This window comes from Silene latifolia, chromosome X (assembly GCF_048544455.1).
Source record: "Silene latifolia isolate original U9 population chromosome X, ASM4854445v1, whole genome shotgun sequence".
Classification (NCBI taxonomy): Eukaryota; Viridiplantae; Streptophyta; class Magnoliopsida; order Caryophyllales; family Caryophyllaceae; genus Silene; species Silene latifolia.
In genome coordinates, this window is record NC_133537.1 from 156,400,431 (window position 1) to 156,415,911 (window position 15,481).

Sequence of the window (15,481 nt, forward strand, 5' to 3'; positions counted from 1 at the left end):
CATCCCGTTATAATGCTTGTATAAATGTGTAAACCTTACATGATCACCATTTCAAAACAAATCTTGACAAATTTTCAAAAAATCAAAACCCAATTTCAAAACAAGAATTTCGAAATAGGGCCTTTAATTAGTACAAAATCCGGTCAAAACTCTGTCCGTTTGTCGTGTCAAAATTCGGGCCACAAGCCCATTTCAAACCTCACTTCGAGTCCACTCCTACAACTACACTACAGTTGACTAGGACACACATTTTCAAAGACCTTGTCTTTCTTCAAAACTCACTCAACACAAGTGGCACACACCCACTTCACGAGTCAAAACTTTTCCTCTTTTAGCAAGTGTGATAGAATGGTCGATCGTGTTTTGATTCGTCGCCGATCTCTTATCCAGTTTCCAAGATGCCCGGATCAAGTGATGATACGAACCTCCAGCAAATTCAAGAGAGTAATGATCGAATCCTAGCCGCGATAGCCCAAATGCAAATTACCCAAAACCAAACCTATGACCGCCTTGAGCTCATCGAAGGCCGTATCTTTGATGTAGAGGGAAGGTTGCCTCCCCTCAAAAGTGAAGTACTACGTTTTTCCGATGACGAGTCTAGAGACGAGAATCCTATCATAGGGACGATTGCGGTGAGAAAAGACTCCAATACCTAGAGGAACAATTGATGTACCTTAAGGGGGATGACATTTATAGGGAAAACAATCGCAAGTATGAAGCCGTCAATTCCAAGTTGCCAACTAACTTTAGCATGACGGATATCCCTAAGTTCAAGGGGCACGAGAACCCTTTAAACCACATCCGAGCTTTCAAGGATTACATGTCAATCAAAGGCATCAAACCCGAGATGTTCTTAAGGATCTTTCCTTCATCTCTCGACACCATCCTGAAGCAATGGTTCTACACCTTGGATAACAAGAAAGTCGCTACTTGGGAAGATGCCGCAATCGAGTTCTCTAAACAATATGCGGATAATGCTGAAATCCAAGTCAATATGCGTACTCTAGAGGTTCTTACCCAAAATGACAAAGAAGGATTCACCGACTTCCTAAGTAGGTGGAGGAAGACTAGTACTCAATTAGTAGAACGCCCAGATGAGGCTACTCTTGTGGAAAAGTTTGTGGACAATCTCAAGCCCATATATGCCAACCATTTGAGATATCAAAACATCAAGACTTTTAAAGACTTAACCGTACTAGGGACACGAATTGAAGATGACATCCGCAAAGGACTCTTGTCCAAAACGGTAGGTCGAGGATATCAAGGGTCCACAAGTCGTTCATACGGCTCTACTAGCAAGACCGACGAAGTTAACCTTCTCGAGCCTTCCAAGAAAACTAGCCCACCAAGGAAGTTCACAAACCTTGGGGATACATACTCCAATGCTCTAAAAAGGCTAATGAAGCAAGGCAAACTCCAACCCATTGGACCTACTCCCGAACCCGAAAGGAAGTCCAAGTTTTGGGATGAAAATTCCTACTGTGAATACCATAGGGGGAAAGGGCACGACACAGAAAAATGCTACAAATTGAAACATGTGCTACAAGATATGATTGAAGATGGTCGACTTCCAATCCCACCAGGAGGTAAGCCCAACAACACTGAGAATCCTCTTGGAGTTCTAGTGATTACAAGTGACGAATCTACCTTAGATTGCTCACACCTCATCTCTCCCACCGAAAACGACATTCATGCAATTGAGAAAGAAAAGCTCTACTCCACTATCTCCCCCACAATCTCCGACTTCACCACATGGGCAAGGAGTGTAGATAGGCAAGTGTGGGAACTAGAAAACATGGTAATGATCTTGCGCAATCCCAATGCAACACCTAAAGAGCGCGTACCATTGATCTTCTCTCAAAATGCCACTATGCAAGAAGTAGTCGCCGTGGTCGATAAACTAGTCAATCAAATCATACGACTAGAAAGTGATATTATGAGAATGAGGGAACTAGCCGCAGTTAATGGGGTTTGGGCCGATGATGATGAAGACGAGTATCTCATCGAAAACTCCTTAGTTAAGGAAATAGTCCAAAATGGGGAAGACCAAGATGTGGATCACCTAACTCGCTCGGGTCGTCCATACCAAAGCACTACTCAAAACGGTCCAACCAACGTCATCACACCAAATGACAACGAAGATGACCCCACTGATCATTTGCTCAAGCAATTACAAAGAACCAAGGCTGATCTTTCAGTTTGGCAACTAGTGGCAAGCTCCTTTCCACACCGCCAAGCTTTACTGCAAGCTTTGGCCAAATTAAATGTAGCACATAACTCTACTCCTGAAGATGTAGTCAACTTGGTCTTCCAAGAATCACCCAAGCTAAGTAATCCTATTACTTTCTCGGACGAAGACTTGCCACCTTTCGGCGCCAGTCACAACCTTGCTCTATACATCTTTGTCATCCGTCTAAAGAAAAATGTGCCAATGACCTTGGTAGATGATGGCTCGGTGGTCAACGTCATACCCCTCAAAACGGCATACAAACTAGGCATGAAAGAGTCGGATTTGGACCCCTACAAATCAAGGTGTACGTGCATATGACGGTACACGACGAAAAGTGGTAGGACTTGCTAACCTAACCATAGCAACGGGACCAATCGAACGAAAGGTTAACTTCCAAATAGTGGACATCGAAGCTTCATTCAACATACTTCTAGGAAGGCCTTGGATTCATGCTTCCAAAGCAAGAATAACATCCACCCTTCATCAAAAGATCAAGATCCCACTAAATGGCAAAGTTGTGACAATCACTTCGTCACCCATCAAGGCCATAATCGAGAAGCAATCAAATAATCAAGTCCTTGCGGATCCCATATACGAACTTGGGGGCTTCCAAAGTGTAAATGTCATAGAAAGTGAGTTGGCACCCTTATACTATAATCCCTACTCTAACTTGGTGGTCAACCACATACTCAAAAATCGGGGATACTTCCCTGGAATGCCTTTGAACCCGATTCGGAAGAACACCTTCGCGCCATACAAGAAAGGCAACTCATCGAGAATACCACTTGGACTAGGGTACAAACCCACAACTGAAGAAGTTCTCGAAATGCTTGCCCAAGTCCAAAATCGCAAGTATGTAGGAGTCCAAATGAGGCCATATCTCCCTACCTTGAATGGATACTTCGTTCAAGAAGGAAGTTCGGAACTCTTTCATGGATTTCCCGAACCTTGGCATTACCTCGAGAGGAAGTTAGCCGGAATCGAGATCTTTCACGATTGCTACTTCATCCCTCCGAAGCGGTTCCTACCGTCAAAACCCGTCAAGCACCTTGCTTAGACGAGCAAGGCGTGTGAGCCTCTGTTTGGAGAGGACCGATTTGTTAAGGCGCGCGAGGATGAGATCATTACTACGATACTTCAAGACGATCGCTTCAACCCCACCGCATTGATCACGGAAATCGACACAAAGCGGCGAAAGGATGGAGAAAATCAATCAAATGGACCAACAATCAAGGAAGACTCTTCAAGCTCACCCTTTGGAGAAGGAGAGATGTTCAAAGAAGAACCAGGAAGACGACGAGTTCGAATCGGAATCGAGTCGGAGTCGGAGTCGAGTCGAGTCTAGAGAAGTCATTAGAGAGTCTACTCTGTCGTCATCCCCACTCCCTTCGTTTCTCCTAGCTTGTTTTCAAGTAGCCACAGTAGTTCGGGAAATGCCCCAATTCGTCCCTTTACCTGTGACCATGGATCGGTTGGCTTCTTTGTTTCAACTTTACTCAAATCTTAATATGAATAAATCGGGTTACGCTTACTCTTTGCGTTATCTTGAGTGCATTGTTTATGATGATACCGAGGATGACCAAGACCCGGACTTGACCGAAATACCTCCCTACGTAGCCAAAGAAATACTACGGGAAGGGGAAGGGGGACCTGTAATTGAGGACACCGAACCCATCAATGTAGGAACTGAACTAGAACCCAAAGAACTTAGGATAGGGACTACCTTGAGCTCTACCGAACGGGCCGACCTCATAGACCTCCTAAATGAATTCAAAGACGTTTTCGCTTGGTCCTACAAAGACATGCCCGGGGATCGACGGGGATATCGCCGAACATAGGATTCCGATTAAGCCGGGTTTCAAACTGTGAAAGAAGCTTCGACGAATGAGAACAGAGTGGGCTCTAAAGATTAAGGAAGAAGTTGACAAACAATTCAAAGCCGGGTTCATCAAAGTTTCCGAGTATTCGATTGGGTAGCTAACATAGTACCCGTACCCAAGAAGGATGGGAGAATCCGAGTTTGTGTTGACTTTAGGGACTTGAACAAAGCAAGCCCAAAAGATGACTTCCCTCTACCTCACATCGACATATTAGTGGACAATACTGCAGACCACGCATTACTATCCTTCATGGATGGATATGCGGGTTATAACCAAATCAAAATGGCCATGGAAGACATGCATAAGACCGCGTTCGTCACCCAATGGGGAACCTATTGCTATACGGTAATGCCGTTCGGATTGATCAACGCCGGAGCTACATACCAACGCACCGCGACTACACTCCTACATGACATGATGCATAAAGAAGTCGAGGTATATGTAGATGACATGATCGTCAAATCCAAGGAAAGAGAGGGACATATTGCGAACCTTCGCAAGTTCTTCGCAAGGCTACGGAAGTACAACATGAGACTCAACCCTCAAAAGTGCACATTTGGGGTGACATCTGGCAAACTCCTAGGATACGTCGTTAGCCAACGAGGCATAGAAATAGATCCTTCCAAAATCAAAGCTCTGATCGAAATGCGACAACCTCAAACGAGAAAAGGAAGTCGGGGATTCTGGGAAAAGCGCAATACATAAGTCGATTCATATCGAAACTTACGATGATTTGCGAGCCTATCTTCAAGAAACTCAAGAAAACAGACCACACCATGTGGGACGATGATTGTCAAAAGGCGTTCGACAGAATCAAGGAGATATTGGCTAAACCACCAGTGCTCATGCCACCACAACAAGATCAACCTCTTGGTTTATATCTCACGGTAACCGAAACCGCCATGGGTGCCATGTTAGCTCAAACCGTAGGAAGTGAAGAAAGAGCTATTTACTACCTAAGTAAGAAGTTCTTGGAATACGAGTGCAAATACTCACAACTCGAAAAGACATGCCTCGCTCTTGTGTGGGCAACAAAGAAGCTACGTCACTACATGCTTAGCTACTCCGTCAAGATATTCTCCAAAATGGATCCAGTCAAATACCTCTTCGAGAAACCCGTCCTCAACGGACGCCTGGCAAGATGGACCATGATGCTCTCGGAATTTGACCTCAAATATGTGCCACTGAAAGTAATAAAGGGTCGCGCCGTCGCCGAATTCTTCGCAGAAAATCCCATCAACGACGCACAAACCATAGATACTTGGTCATTTCCCGACGAGGATATACTTCAAACAGATGTAGACTCCTGGGACCTATACTTTGATGGAGCATCAAACCTAAGAGGATTTGGGATAGGAGTGTTGCTCATTTCTCCTGAAGGTGAGCATACACCGATTCTTTGTCAAACTCGACTTCGAGGTGACGAACAACGCCCATGAGTATGAGGCTTGTCTAATTGGACTACAAGCGGAGTAAGCTTAGGCATCAAAAACCTCCGAGTGCACGGGGATTCGTCACTAATCATCAACCAAGTTACGGGATCTGGAAAATCCAAGTGAAAGCCTAGCACCCTATCGGGCTAGGATAGACCAAGTCGCTCAATTCTTTGATCATGTAACCTACTTACACCTACCTCGAGAAGAAAATCAATTTGCGGACGCTCTTGCGAAACTTGCATCTTTGATAAACATGCCGGATTACATGATGGAAATGCCTTTGTGTATCGAACGACGGTCGGAGCTGGCTTATGTCCATCAAATTACCGATGAAGAAGAAATCGCACAGGAACCCTGGTTCCAAGCAATCCTGAATTTCAAGCTCAATGGTACCTATCCACCGAATATGGACAAAAGGGGACAACGCGCTATACGCCTACTAGCTTCCCAATACATCCTAATGCAAGGAGAATTGTACAAAAGAACACCTCTTGGTGTAGTCCTACGTTGCCTTGATCATTCACGGGCACGAAAAGTGATGGAAGAAGTCCACGACGGAGAATGCGGTCCTCACATGAGTGGACCTATGATGGCAAAGAAAATCACACGTCTAGGGTACTATTGGACCACAATGGAATCGGATTGCATCAAATATGTGAGACATTGCCACAACTGTCAAATCTTCGGGAACGTACAACATGTCCCTCCTTCGTTGCTCTATACGATGACATCTCCTTGCCCATTCTCCGCATGGGGAATTGACATAATTGGGAAAATAACCCCAGCCGGAACAGGAGGTCACTGTTTCATCCTAGTAGCAATTGACTACTTCACCAAGTGGGTAGAAGCGGCTTCCTACACCGCTCTTACGGCCAAAAATGTAGCCAAATTCATACAAAATAACATCATCTGCCGATATGGTTGCCCACATGAGATCATTAGCGATAATGGGTCCCACTTCCAAGCCGAAACCGAACAATTGCTAGCCAAGTACAAGATCAAGCATCATCACTCCTCGCCCTATCGACCACAGACTAACGGCGCGGTAGAGGCGGCTAACAAGAATGTCGTCACAATCCTCAAGAAAATGACTGACAATTACAGAGATTGGCCAAGCAAAATACCCTTCGCTTTGTGGGGGTATCGTACATCAGTTAGGACGCCCACTGGGGCTACTCCTTTCTATTTGACCTACGGCATGGAAGCCGTACAACCAGTTGAGCTAGAAATACCATCCTGCGCATCCTACTAGAGAGTCAAATCCGGAGGCCGATTGGAAGAAAGATAGATACGAAGAACTCATCCTCCTGGATGAACGTAGGCTACGTGCCTTACATAATGTCCAAACATATCAAGCACGTATCAAACGAGCTTTCAACAAAAGGGTTAGGCCAAGAAACATCAAAGAAGGAGACTTAGTACTCAAATCGGTTAGAGCTCTTTTACCTGTCGACCCGAGGGGAAAATTCAAACCTAATTGGGCCGGACCATATCTAGTCAAATCCATACTCCCAGGAGGCGCGGTTAGAATCACAGACCTAGATGGGAATGAGTTTTCAAACCCCACAAATCTCGACCAAACCGAAACGATACTATGCCTAGAATAGGATAAAAACGCGCCTCGCGTAAACCTAAGTGTTGCTCTTGTGGCACTAAATAAGCGGCCCCTGGCCCATTTGAATGTCACTATGCTCTTGCATCTTGGCAAACTTGTCATCCTCATATCGTCAAACAAACTAAAATTCGCACCTCCAGAGTAAGCAAAAGCTCATGCTTATTTTCTATGTTCATTACAAGCTCTTGCTTCGAACAATTATTCTTTTACATTTACTCGAACTACGCGCAAGGGTTTGATTTCGCTTTCTCTAAGTGAATACGTAGGCAATCCCTCACGGGATTCAACCCACCATTATATTTAAAATGTAAATAGAAGGACATTTGCATCGCATTTGAAATTCGACAAGAGTAATAAGTAGAAAATACCAACGGTTTCATAACCATTTAACCTTTTTATTCAATTTCTAATAATAATAGTACGACAAATAATAAAAATAGATAGGCTAGGATTCTAAAAATCCCTCCTCTTGTTACAATAATAATAATAATAATCTAATAGTAATAATAAGACTTGGGCTATTCCTCCATCTTTCCCTTGCCCTTGTCGTTCTTGTCATATTTCTTGTCACGACCTCGAGCCGGGCGCTCTTGCACCACTTCAGACCTAATCACCAACGGTCTTTCTCGAGGCCTGACTCTTCCATTCTTGCCAACCACCATCTCTACGACAGGAGTAGTCTTCGATTTCTTGGAAGGATGAATGACTTGAAACCCGGCTTCTTCTTCTCCTTCTGTCAGATGCTTCTCCTTCTCTTTATCTCCCTCGCGCACCTTGTAATCAACGGGCTCACGCTTCCTCAGTTTTTCGCGCTCTTCCGAAGTTGCAGCCTTTCTCCACCTCAGATAAGAGTCCGACGCCCACAAGGCATTGGCGGAGAAGCTCAAGAACCACATGTTTCTTTGGGCCCATTTCATAGCCCACTCTCTTCGGCTCTCTGTAGTAAGCGCCATAGCAGTCTGCGGAACGGTGTCAAGCCTAGGGATCATCTGCTTCAACCCGACTTGCCTCATCAACCTCTCAGGAAAGATGCATACCATAAACTCCAATCCAGGAATGCGCACGGACCTAGTAGGATCCAAAGAAGACACTCCAGTGACAGACTTGAGGTGCCACCACGGAACGACCCCACGATCGGCGGGCCATCATCATTCTTGACTTGTTCTTCCAATAGTCGCAGAGACCGGGTGAAGTCCACCATATACAGCCGTGTCCTCATCGAAATCATACGGGCATGATAGGAAAGTGCATGAACTGGGGGCTCGAGCAATCGGAGCCGTTCCATAAGCCAAACCTACCAAAAAACAGGTATTAGACACCCGCAAACAAAAAAAAAAAAAAAAAAAAAAAAAAAAAAAAAAAAAAAAAAAAAAAAAAAAAAAAAAAAAAAAAAAAAAAAAAAAAAAAAAAAAAAAAAAAAAAAAAAAAAAAAAAAAAAAAAAAAAAAGAAAGGTGTCTTTTACCTGTAGGAAAACGGGACTCCCCAAAAATGGAAGATCGCGGTTGGATTTCCTATTATCCAAGCCCAAGATAATCTCCCTAAGCATAGACAAGTGGGCTCTGCGACTCCATTTGCTCAATAAGACCCAATAGACGGGGATCACCTCGCAGTTCTTCATCAACATGTCCCTGGAAGACATATACATGAAGCAAACAGAAGCCAAATGCTCTCCTCCTAGCAACATAAGAGACAGTAGGGTCGGCCCTGTTGATGAATCGGTCTACAAAAGTCCAACATTCTCACGCCTTTCGGGGTAACTAAGCGATCCACCTCAAGTCTAGTAAGTCCAAGCAAATCTCTAAACTTGCTCTTATACCCTTGAGCAGTAGAAGGGATGGCAGGTAAATGTTCAGGGTCCCACCCGCCAATAGCGACAATTTCCTCAGGAAAAGGACAAATATCACCTCCGGGAACGCAAAAACGTGATAATTTGGGTCCCAATAATCAAGGCAAGCATCCAAGAACGGTTTTACAACCTTAATGAGTTTCAAACTCAACAAAGACCCAAGGTTATAAGCACCCATATCATGCTTCTCGATGTTCGAGAATTCATTGGTCCATTCCTTCAAGCGGATCTCCAAAGTATTCATGATGATAATTTTCTCTTGAAAATTTATTTTGAGAATTTTATGTGAGGCGACGAAGAAGAGAAGGAAGAATTATATGATTTAAAGCTTCGTCGACGCTCCTATTTATACTAAATTGCTGTTTCCAAAAATCCGTCAGAACAGACAAGCCTGGGAACAGGCGCAGCACCAGCTGCGCCTCTTCAAAGGGACGCAGCTCATGCTGCGCCTCTTCCCCGGCCTCACTTCTGTGATTTCCGCGTTTGGATATTTCCTAATTCTATAAACGCGCAATTTCCTATTCTTGCGGGATTTTATTTTGGTAAATCCGAGAAATTTACCATGTTTCAGGTTTCCTAAATTCGCGGGCACGCATTTCGAGGCGACATCGACACCTCCGCCATTTCAGCACACTTTAAATCGTTTTTTTTTAATTTTCTTTTGTTTTCATTTTAATAAAATTCAATATTTATATTTCTCCATTTTCTAACTTATAGATTTCTCTTTTTTTTTTTTTTAGGGGGTAACCCTCCCTACCGTCCGGTCATTTCCGGCAAAATTTTTGCATTTTTGCGTTCCTTTTGAGTCTCATTTTGCGCTAATTAAGGCCTTATGTGAATATAAAATGTATGTGTTGCGTGATTTTCTATGTAAATTTCGGCAGCATGACGGCGTAAACCGTTGTCTACCAAACCTGTTCAAAAGCTAACCTGCAGGTACAAACAACACAACCCAGCAGCAAAAGGCACTCAGGCCGTCGTATATACAACAAAAAAAGCAAATGTACAAGCAAACTGGGGGCTTCGCCCCAAACAGGTCCAAATGTGCAAGTAAACTGGGGGCTTCGCCCCAAACGATTCCAAAAGTCCGAGTAAACTGGGGGCTTGCGCCCCAAACAAGTCCAAAAATGTTCAAAATCAAGTCTACAAAACCACGCAGACTACTGCTGGGCACCCTCCAGCTCGGCAACCCTCGCCATAAGAGCGGCAATCTCGGCGTCCCGAAACTCGAGCTCCCTTGACAAACGAGCCGTCTCCTCCCGAGACTGGGTCAACTCTCGCTCCAGCTCACGACCGGCCTATGGACAACAAGAAATTGGCTCATGTCAATCAATTCAAACAAAACTGAAAAACCAAAGATCAAGGAAAAACAAATGAGGTTCATACCTGACGACCTCGACCGCCGACGAGTGCCTCGATGGCCGTAGCTCGTAGCCGGTTGGCCACCCTCCATAGTGCCACAAACCGAGATGGCGCGACCTGCATTTCAAAAGAATTCTCGAAATCGAACAAGTTCAATCAAATGTGTTCTTACACGAAAACTATGCAAAATAAGAACTCACCCTCCGAATCAGATGCTGCCAGTCATCTAGGCCAGCATCCGTCACAGCTACGTCAAAGTCACGTAACTCGGAGATCGTCGTCCTCCCAGTAGCGTCAGTGTACTCGAGGGTCTCGGGGTACTCTGGGGGCTCGATGCCCGCCGCCTCAACCTCCTGCAAAATGGCTCTCGTTAATCGATGATCTTTCGTCGTGATTCTCGAAAATCAAGATCCAACAAGAAACAAAAGATACTCACCACTACCGGCCAATACGCCAACCTCCCGTAAAGGAACGCCGAATAATCCTCGTCAGGGAGAAGAAGGTCGTCGCCACTAGCACCAGCCGAGTCCGCCTCCCTCTCAGCCTCAGAAGGCTCCCTAAACATCGTCCTAGGAGGATCGACGGGAACCGTCAACGCGCCCAGCACCGACGAGCTAACCGCTCGCCCGGATACCACACACGGGACCCATCGACGTCCACAACGGCCGACTTGAGCTCCTAGGTCGAAGGACCTCTCGACGACGAAGGGAGGCGCTCAGCGTACTCCGCCCAAGGTCCAGGCACCCACACTACGACAATATGAAGGCAAAGGTCATTCCTATGATCAATTAAAAACAAAGTATGAGAAGAATAAGTGCATACAAACAGGATACTCACGCCATTTGCTTTCCAAGAGCGTTCACATCCCGCCGGTAGACATTGTGAGAAGAACGCTTGCTCTTCGTCCGGCACATGACCCAATCCCTCACCACGGGGTAGGCCCTCTCCAACGGCTCCGTCCTCTTGGGCGCGAGGCCCGGAAAGTAAGAGTACACCCACGCCTGCAAAGCATAATAATCAATGACGATCTGTCGGTCGTCGATAAAGAAAGAAATTGACTTTGGTCTAAAGGAAGGTTCATACCTCCAACGGTAGCCGGGTCCGAGCGGCACCAGGAGAAGTCCCCTTCTCCATCAACTCCGGACGAACCATGGCCCTCATAAAGCGGATGAGGACCGCAAAACCAGTGATGACCCCGGTCCCCAACGCCCTAGGGAACTCGGAGTCGAAAGAAAGGGAAGAAGCTTCGTCGTGACCTCTCACCCTTGTCTCCGAGGTAGATCGAAGACAAGAACCACCAAAGCCACGAGACGAGGCCCTCTGGCTCAGGCATGTACATGGAGGAGGAGCCGTCTCCCTCCCATCGATCGTCACCAGCTCCGGGGTCTTCCCCGCAAAGTAGTCTCGAACGTAGGAACTGGGTACCAAACCCGGCACCGCAACAGCCTTCGGCGACAAGTTCCAGCCGATCAACCTCCTCGCCTCGGCCGAATCCGCCCTCATGCCAGTCTCCGGCCACACCATCTCCTCGGTCCGCGGCGGACCAGAAATCATGCCGTAGTCCTCCAAGGTGACTCCCACCTCACCAAAAGGCAGGTGAAACGTGGAAGTCGTATCCCAAAATCGATCCAAGAAAGCGCGGACCAGGCTAAGGTTGGCCCGCAACTTCCTCTTCACGATATCCCTCCAAACACGAACCGAGAGGACCAAACGCTCCACGCTCGATCATGGCCCTCTCCTCCGCCGATGACCGCTCGTAATGCTCCATCATTTGTCGTATACCCCGAAACGACCGGATGTTCCCGAGCCTCCTATTATGATTCGAAATAAAGCTATCTTTAGTTTTGAGTAAATTTGAAAGAAATTTGAACAAAGATAGAAAAGGGTAGGTAATGAGTTAGGGAATTCCTATTTACCAAGCTCTTCACCGTCCTGTAGGACAAGTGACCCTCTGCAGCCCACACAAGGTGCCTACTCTCCCAGGTCTCAGCCCACGCGGGAGCTCCTCTCAGCTGACGACCCCCTCGTCCGAGGTGGGCCCGTCTCGGAATCTCCTCCTCATCGGCCTCCTCCTCGGGAACCTCGTCTGCGGCGACCATCACCGCGGCGGTGAAGGCACGCTCCAAAGCCTCCTCAACAAAGCGGCGTCTACATCCATGGGATCCCTCCCGAAGTAGAAGCATCGTCACCGCAACGTTAAAGCAAATCCAGGCCGCATCATATGACGACAAGCCTTTGTTAAGAAATTTTCGAGCCTTCAAGGCCCGGGAATTCCCCATTTCTGGCCATCCTTGGCCATGTTCTTACCAACCCAATCACTCATGTGACAAATTGGGTCAAGTCAAGTCCGAGTCAAAGCCTAGTTCCGGGTTCGAGTCGAAAATTCGGCAGCATTTCGCTATAATGGCGGTTATGCCCTAGAAAAGTGTCCTGAAAAAGTTGTCACAAACCAAACTTCCAAGATGGTAGAAAGTTTACCCATCATCCAAGGGTCCCAAATATCAAATTTCATCACAAATGGGCAATCCTAAGGCCATTTTCGAAGCAATTTACGATCTAGTCCGTGAAAACCGTCTCAATTTACGCTCAAGGGCTCAAAACTTGATGAAAATTCGAAGTAAATACATGGTTATGTTCCTAGCATCACCTATTATCCATTTCTAGTATCAATTTGGCACGACAAATCCATTTGGGGGAAAAGCCCCAAATTTTCGATCAAAAGGGTCGAAAACCCTAATGTTCGCGGCTCAAAATTCAACAAATGTGAAAGATTAATGCAAGATTAAAGCACATACCTCGATTAGTCATATTTTAAGCAAGCTTTTGAATCCAACCTCGACGAGAATGGAGTGATTTATGTTTCGAATAAAATGAACATAAACCTTCTGACTTTCGCGTTTTTACGCAGAATTGCCAAATTGGGGAACAGACGCAGCAGGTGCTGCGCCTCTTCCAAGAGACGCAGCTCTTGCTGCGCCTCTTCCTTTTGTTCCCTCCATGCGGATTTTCAAAAATCCGTTATGAGTTCGTTATTCGTGGGCCCATCTTTGGTGCGCCTCTTCCTCGATGACGTTTTATCATTTTGGTCCGTTTTGACGATTTTCTTTCGTTCCGGCCCACGTTTTATCGGTAGCGACAATATTTCGCGAAGATCGTCCAAATTCATTTTATCCGCGCAGCAGATTTTGTGATATTGTTCGAATTTTTATCCAAAGACAGTAGTATTTTGCGATCTTTGCTCACTCAAGACTTTCTTTCTACGACGATCAAGATGTTCCTGGTCGTCTGTCCCCAGCGCAGTAGTATTTTGCAGTACTGCTCACTCAAGGTTTCCCCTACGACGATCAAGATGTTCCTAGTCGTCGGTATGTTCCCCAACCAGAGTTCGCTTGAGACCAACGCAAGCAGATTCAACCTCCAAATTTCGCCAGAGTTCGCTTGAGACCGACGCAAGCGGATCCCCAGCAGTTTCTACCGACGTCCTGCTGTTTTCAATATCTCTTGTTCCCCGCGAAGTTCGATTAAATCTCAGGTATGATCTCTTCCTATGGCTGGCGAGCTTCCTTACGTAGTCTAATGGACTTTAAACGACCCTCCCCAGTAGTCGACACACTCTAAAATGTTCCCGACGACAGGTCCTTGGCTCAGACCCCTTGAGCCACCTCGCGTCGCCATAGTCGTCAGGATGTAATCTTCGATTGACCTGATGGCTATACTTTGACTTTCGCCTTGTCCAAGCCTCGGTCAAAGTGGGGCTGAGACACCTCGTTTCTGCACCTCCCGCAAACCACCCGGTGATGATTGGGCCGCATGTTTGATTCGCGGAACGATTAGTGGCAGTTCGTAAGATTATCGTCAAGTGATTGCTCAAATATTAATGTCAACCTCTTAGTTGTCATCTACGTGCCGATACGGTCGTTTTGGCAGTAATTAGAGTACATTCGGAGTCCGGGTCAAAAACCGTCTCCACTTTCGATATTTGTTAAATCCCGAGTCGAATGTTGGAATGTTAGGATATTTCTATTCCATATTTCTCAAATTTTATCTTTTGGCAAATAATATCCCGTAATATTCATCTAAAATATTTAAAGATAAATCGAATTATTTCCGTCCTACCATAACTTAAACACGGAAATCTTTCTTAAGCAGGAGGAAACCTCCTAGGAATAGACGCAGCAGGTGCTGCGCCTCTTCCAAGAGACGCGATGGTATTTCTGCTGCGCTCTTCCCGTGCCCTTCTTTGCATGATTTACGTATCTTTTTTATATCTTTCCGAGATTCACTTCCAAAGAGTCTCCGAAACCCTATTCCTTCACGTGATTAGTATAAATAGGAGCTTTCGTTCCTCATATTTCTCACGCGAGTGTCCGCCCTTCTCTTCTCCCTTTGCATTCTAGACTTTGTTCTTACTAATTGGCGCCTACGTGCTTGGACTTCCGACCACGTAAGCTCGGATCTTTCCGGGTACCAGCCTCTCCGTTGCATGACCGACCAATTTGACCACTACACTCAATCAATCTAATTAATTAATCTGTTTTAATCGTTTTCCTCTTACGAGGGCACTTTCTTTGCATTCGCGTCGAGCATCACTAATCGATCTTCTTAGTTCTTCTCGTTCCGTCAACATGTAAGTCTGAGGGTGTAATCTCCCTTTTATTTATTGTATTTTATTATTGTATCATCAATTGTAAGGTTTATGTCGAAAACACCATTAAAATCGATTTCTAAAACCGTCTTTAAAACTGTTTTGCGAAATTCCAGTGAGACAGGACGTCGAAAAGACGCAAAGCAAGCTGCTGCGCCTCTTCGAAGGAGCGCAGCGCCTGCTGCGCCTCTTCGTGAGGCTACCGCAGTTCCTGCTTCTTTTCTTCTTCCTCCGTCCTCTGTAATTCGTATCAAATTTATTTCCTTTGTTTGTTCGTCTGTTAATTCTTCATCATGATAGTTTGATAATTCACATGCACATATTATCCATCATCATTAACATGTTTTAATTCATCATAAAACCGACTTAAATCCCTAATAATCAATATTTGCGGGTTTTTCGTCATTAAATTCAATTCGGGTTTTAGAAATTCAATTCGTTCATATTGAGTTTCTGGGATTCATTG

The 15,481-nt window shown here is 45.6% G+C and overlaps 1 protein-coding gene across 1 annotated transcript; it reads right to left on the minus strand.

The window, feature by feature from the left end:
• Positions 1–10,102: 10,102 nt before the first annotated feature.
• LOC141618648 (uncharacterized) lies at positions 10,103–10,935 on the minus strand. Its single transcript, XM_074435740.1, has 4 exons — positions 10,807–10,935; positions 10,571–10,723; positions 10,395–10,487; positions 10,103–10,306 (listed from the first exon to the last, which is right to left on the minus strand). The coding sequence occupies exons 1-4, from the start codon at positions 10,933–10,935 to the stop codon at positions 10,169–10,171; spliced, it is 513 nt and encodes a 170-aa protein (XP_074291841.1). The 3' UTR covers positions 10,103–10,168.
• Positions 10,936–15,481: the final 4,546 nt, after the last annotated feature.

Coding starts and splice junctions, on each gene's coding strand:
- LOC141618648 (XM_074435740.1), bottom strand. CDS start 10,935: ATGTTTAGGGAGCCTTCTGAGGCTGAGAGGGAGGCGGACTCGGCTGGT. Junction 10,488..10,570: donor GGCAGCATCTGATTCGGAGG/GTGAGTTCTTAT, acceptor TTTGAAATGCAG/GTCGCGCCATCTCGGTTTGT. Junction 10,307..10,394: donor TCGGCGGTCGAGGTCGTCAG/GTATGAACCTCA, acceptor TGTTGTCCATAG/GCCGGTCGTGAGCTGGAGCG.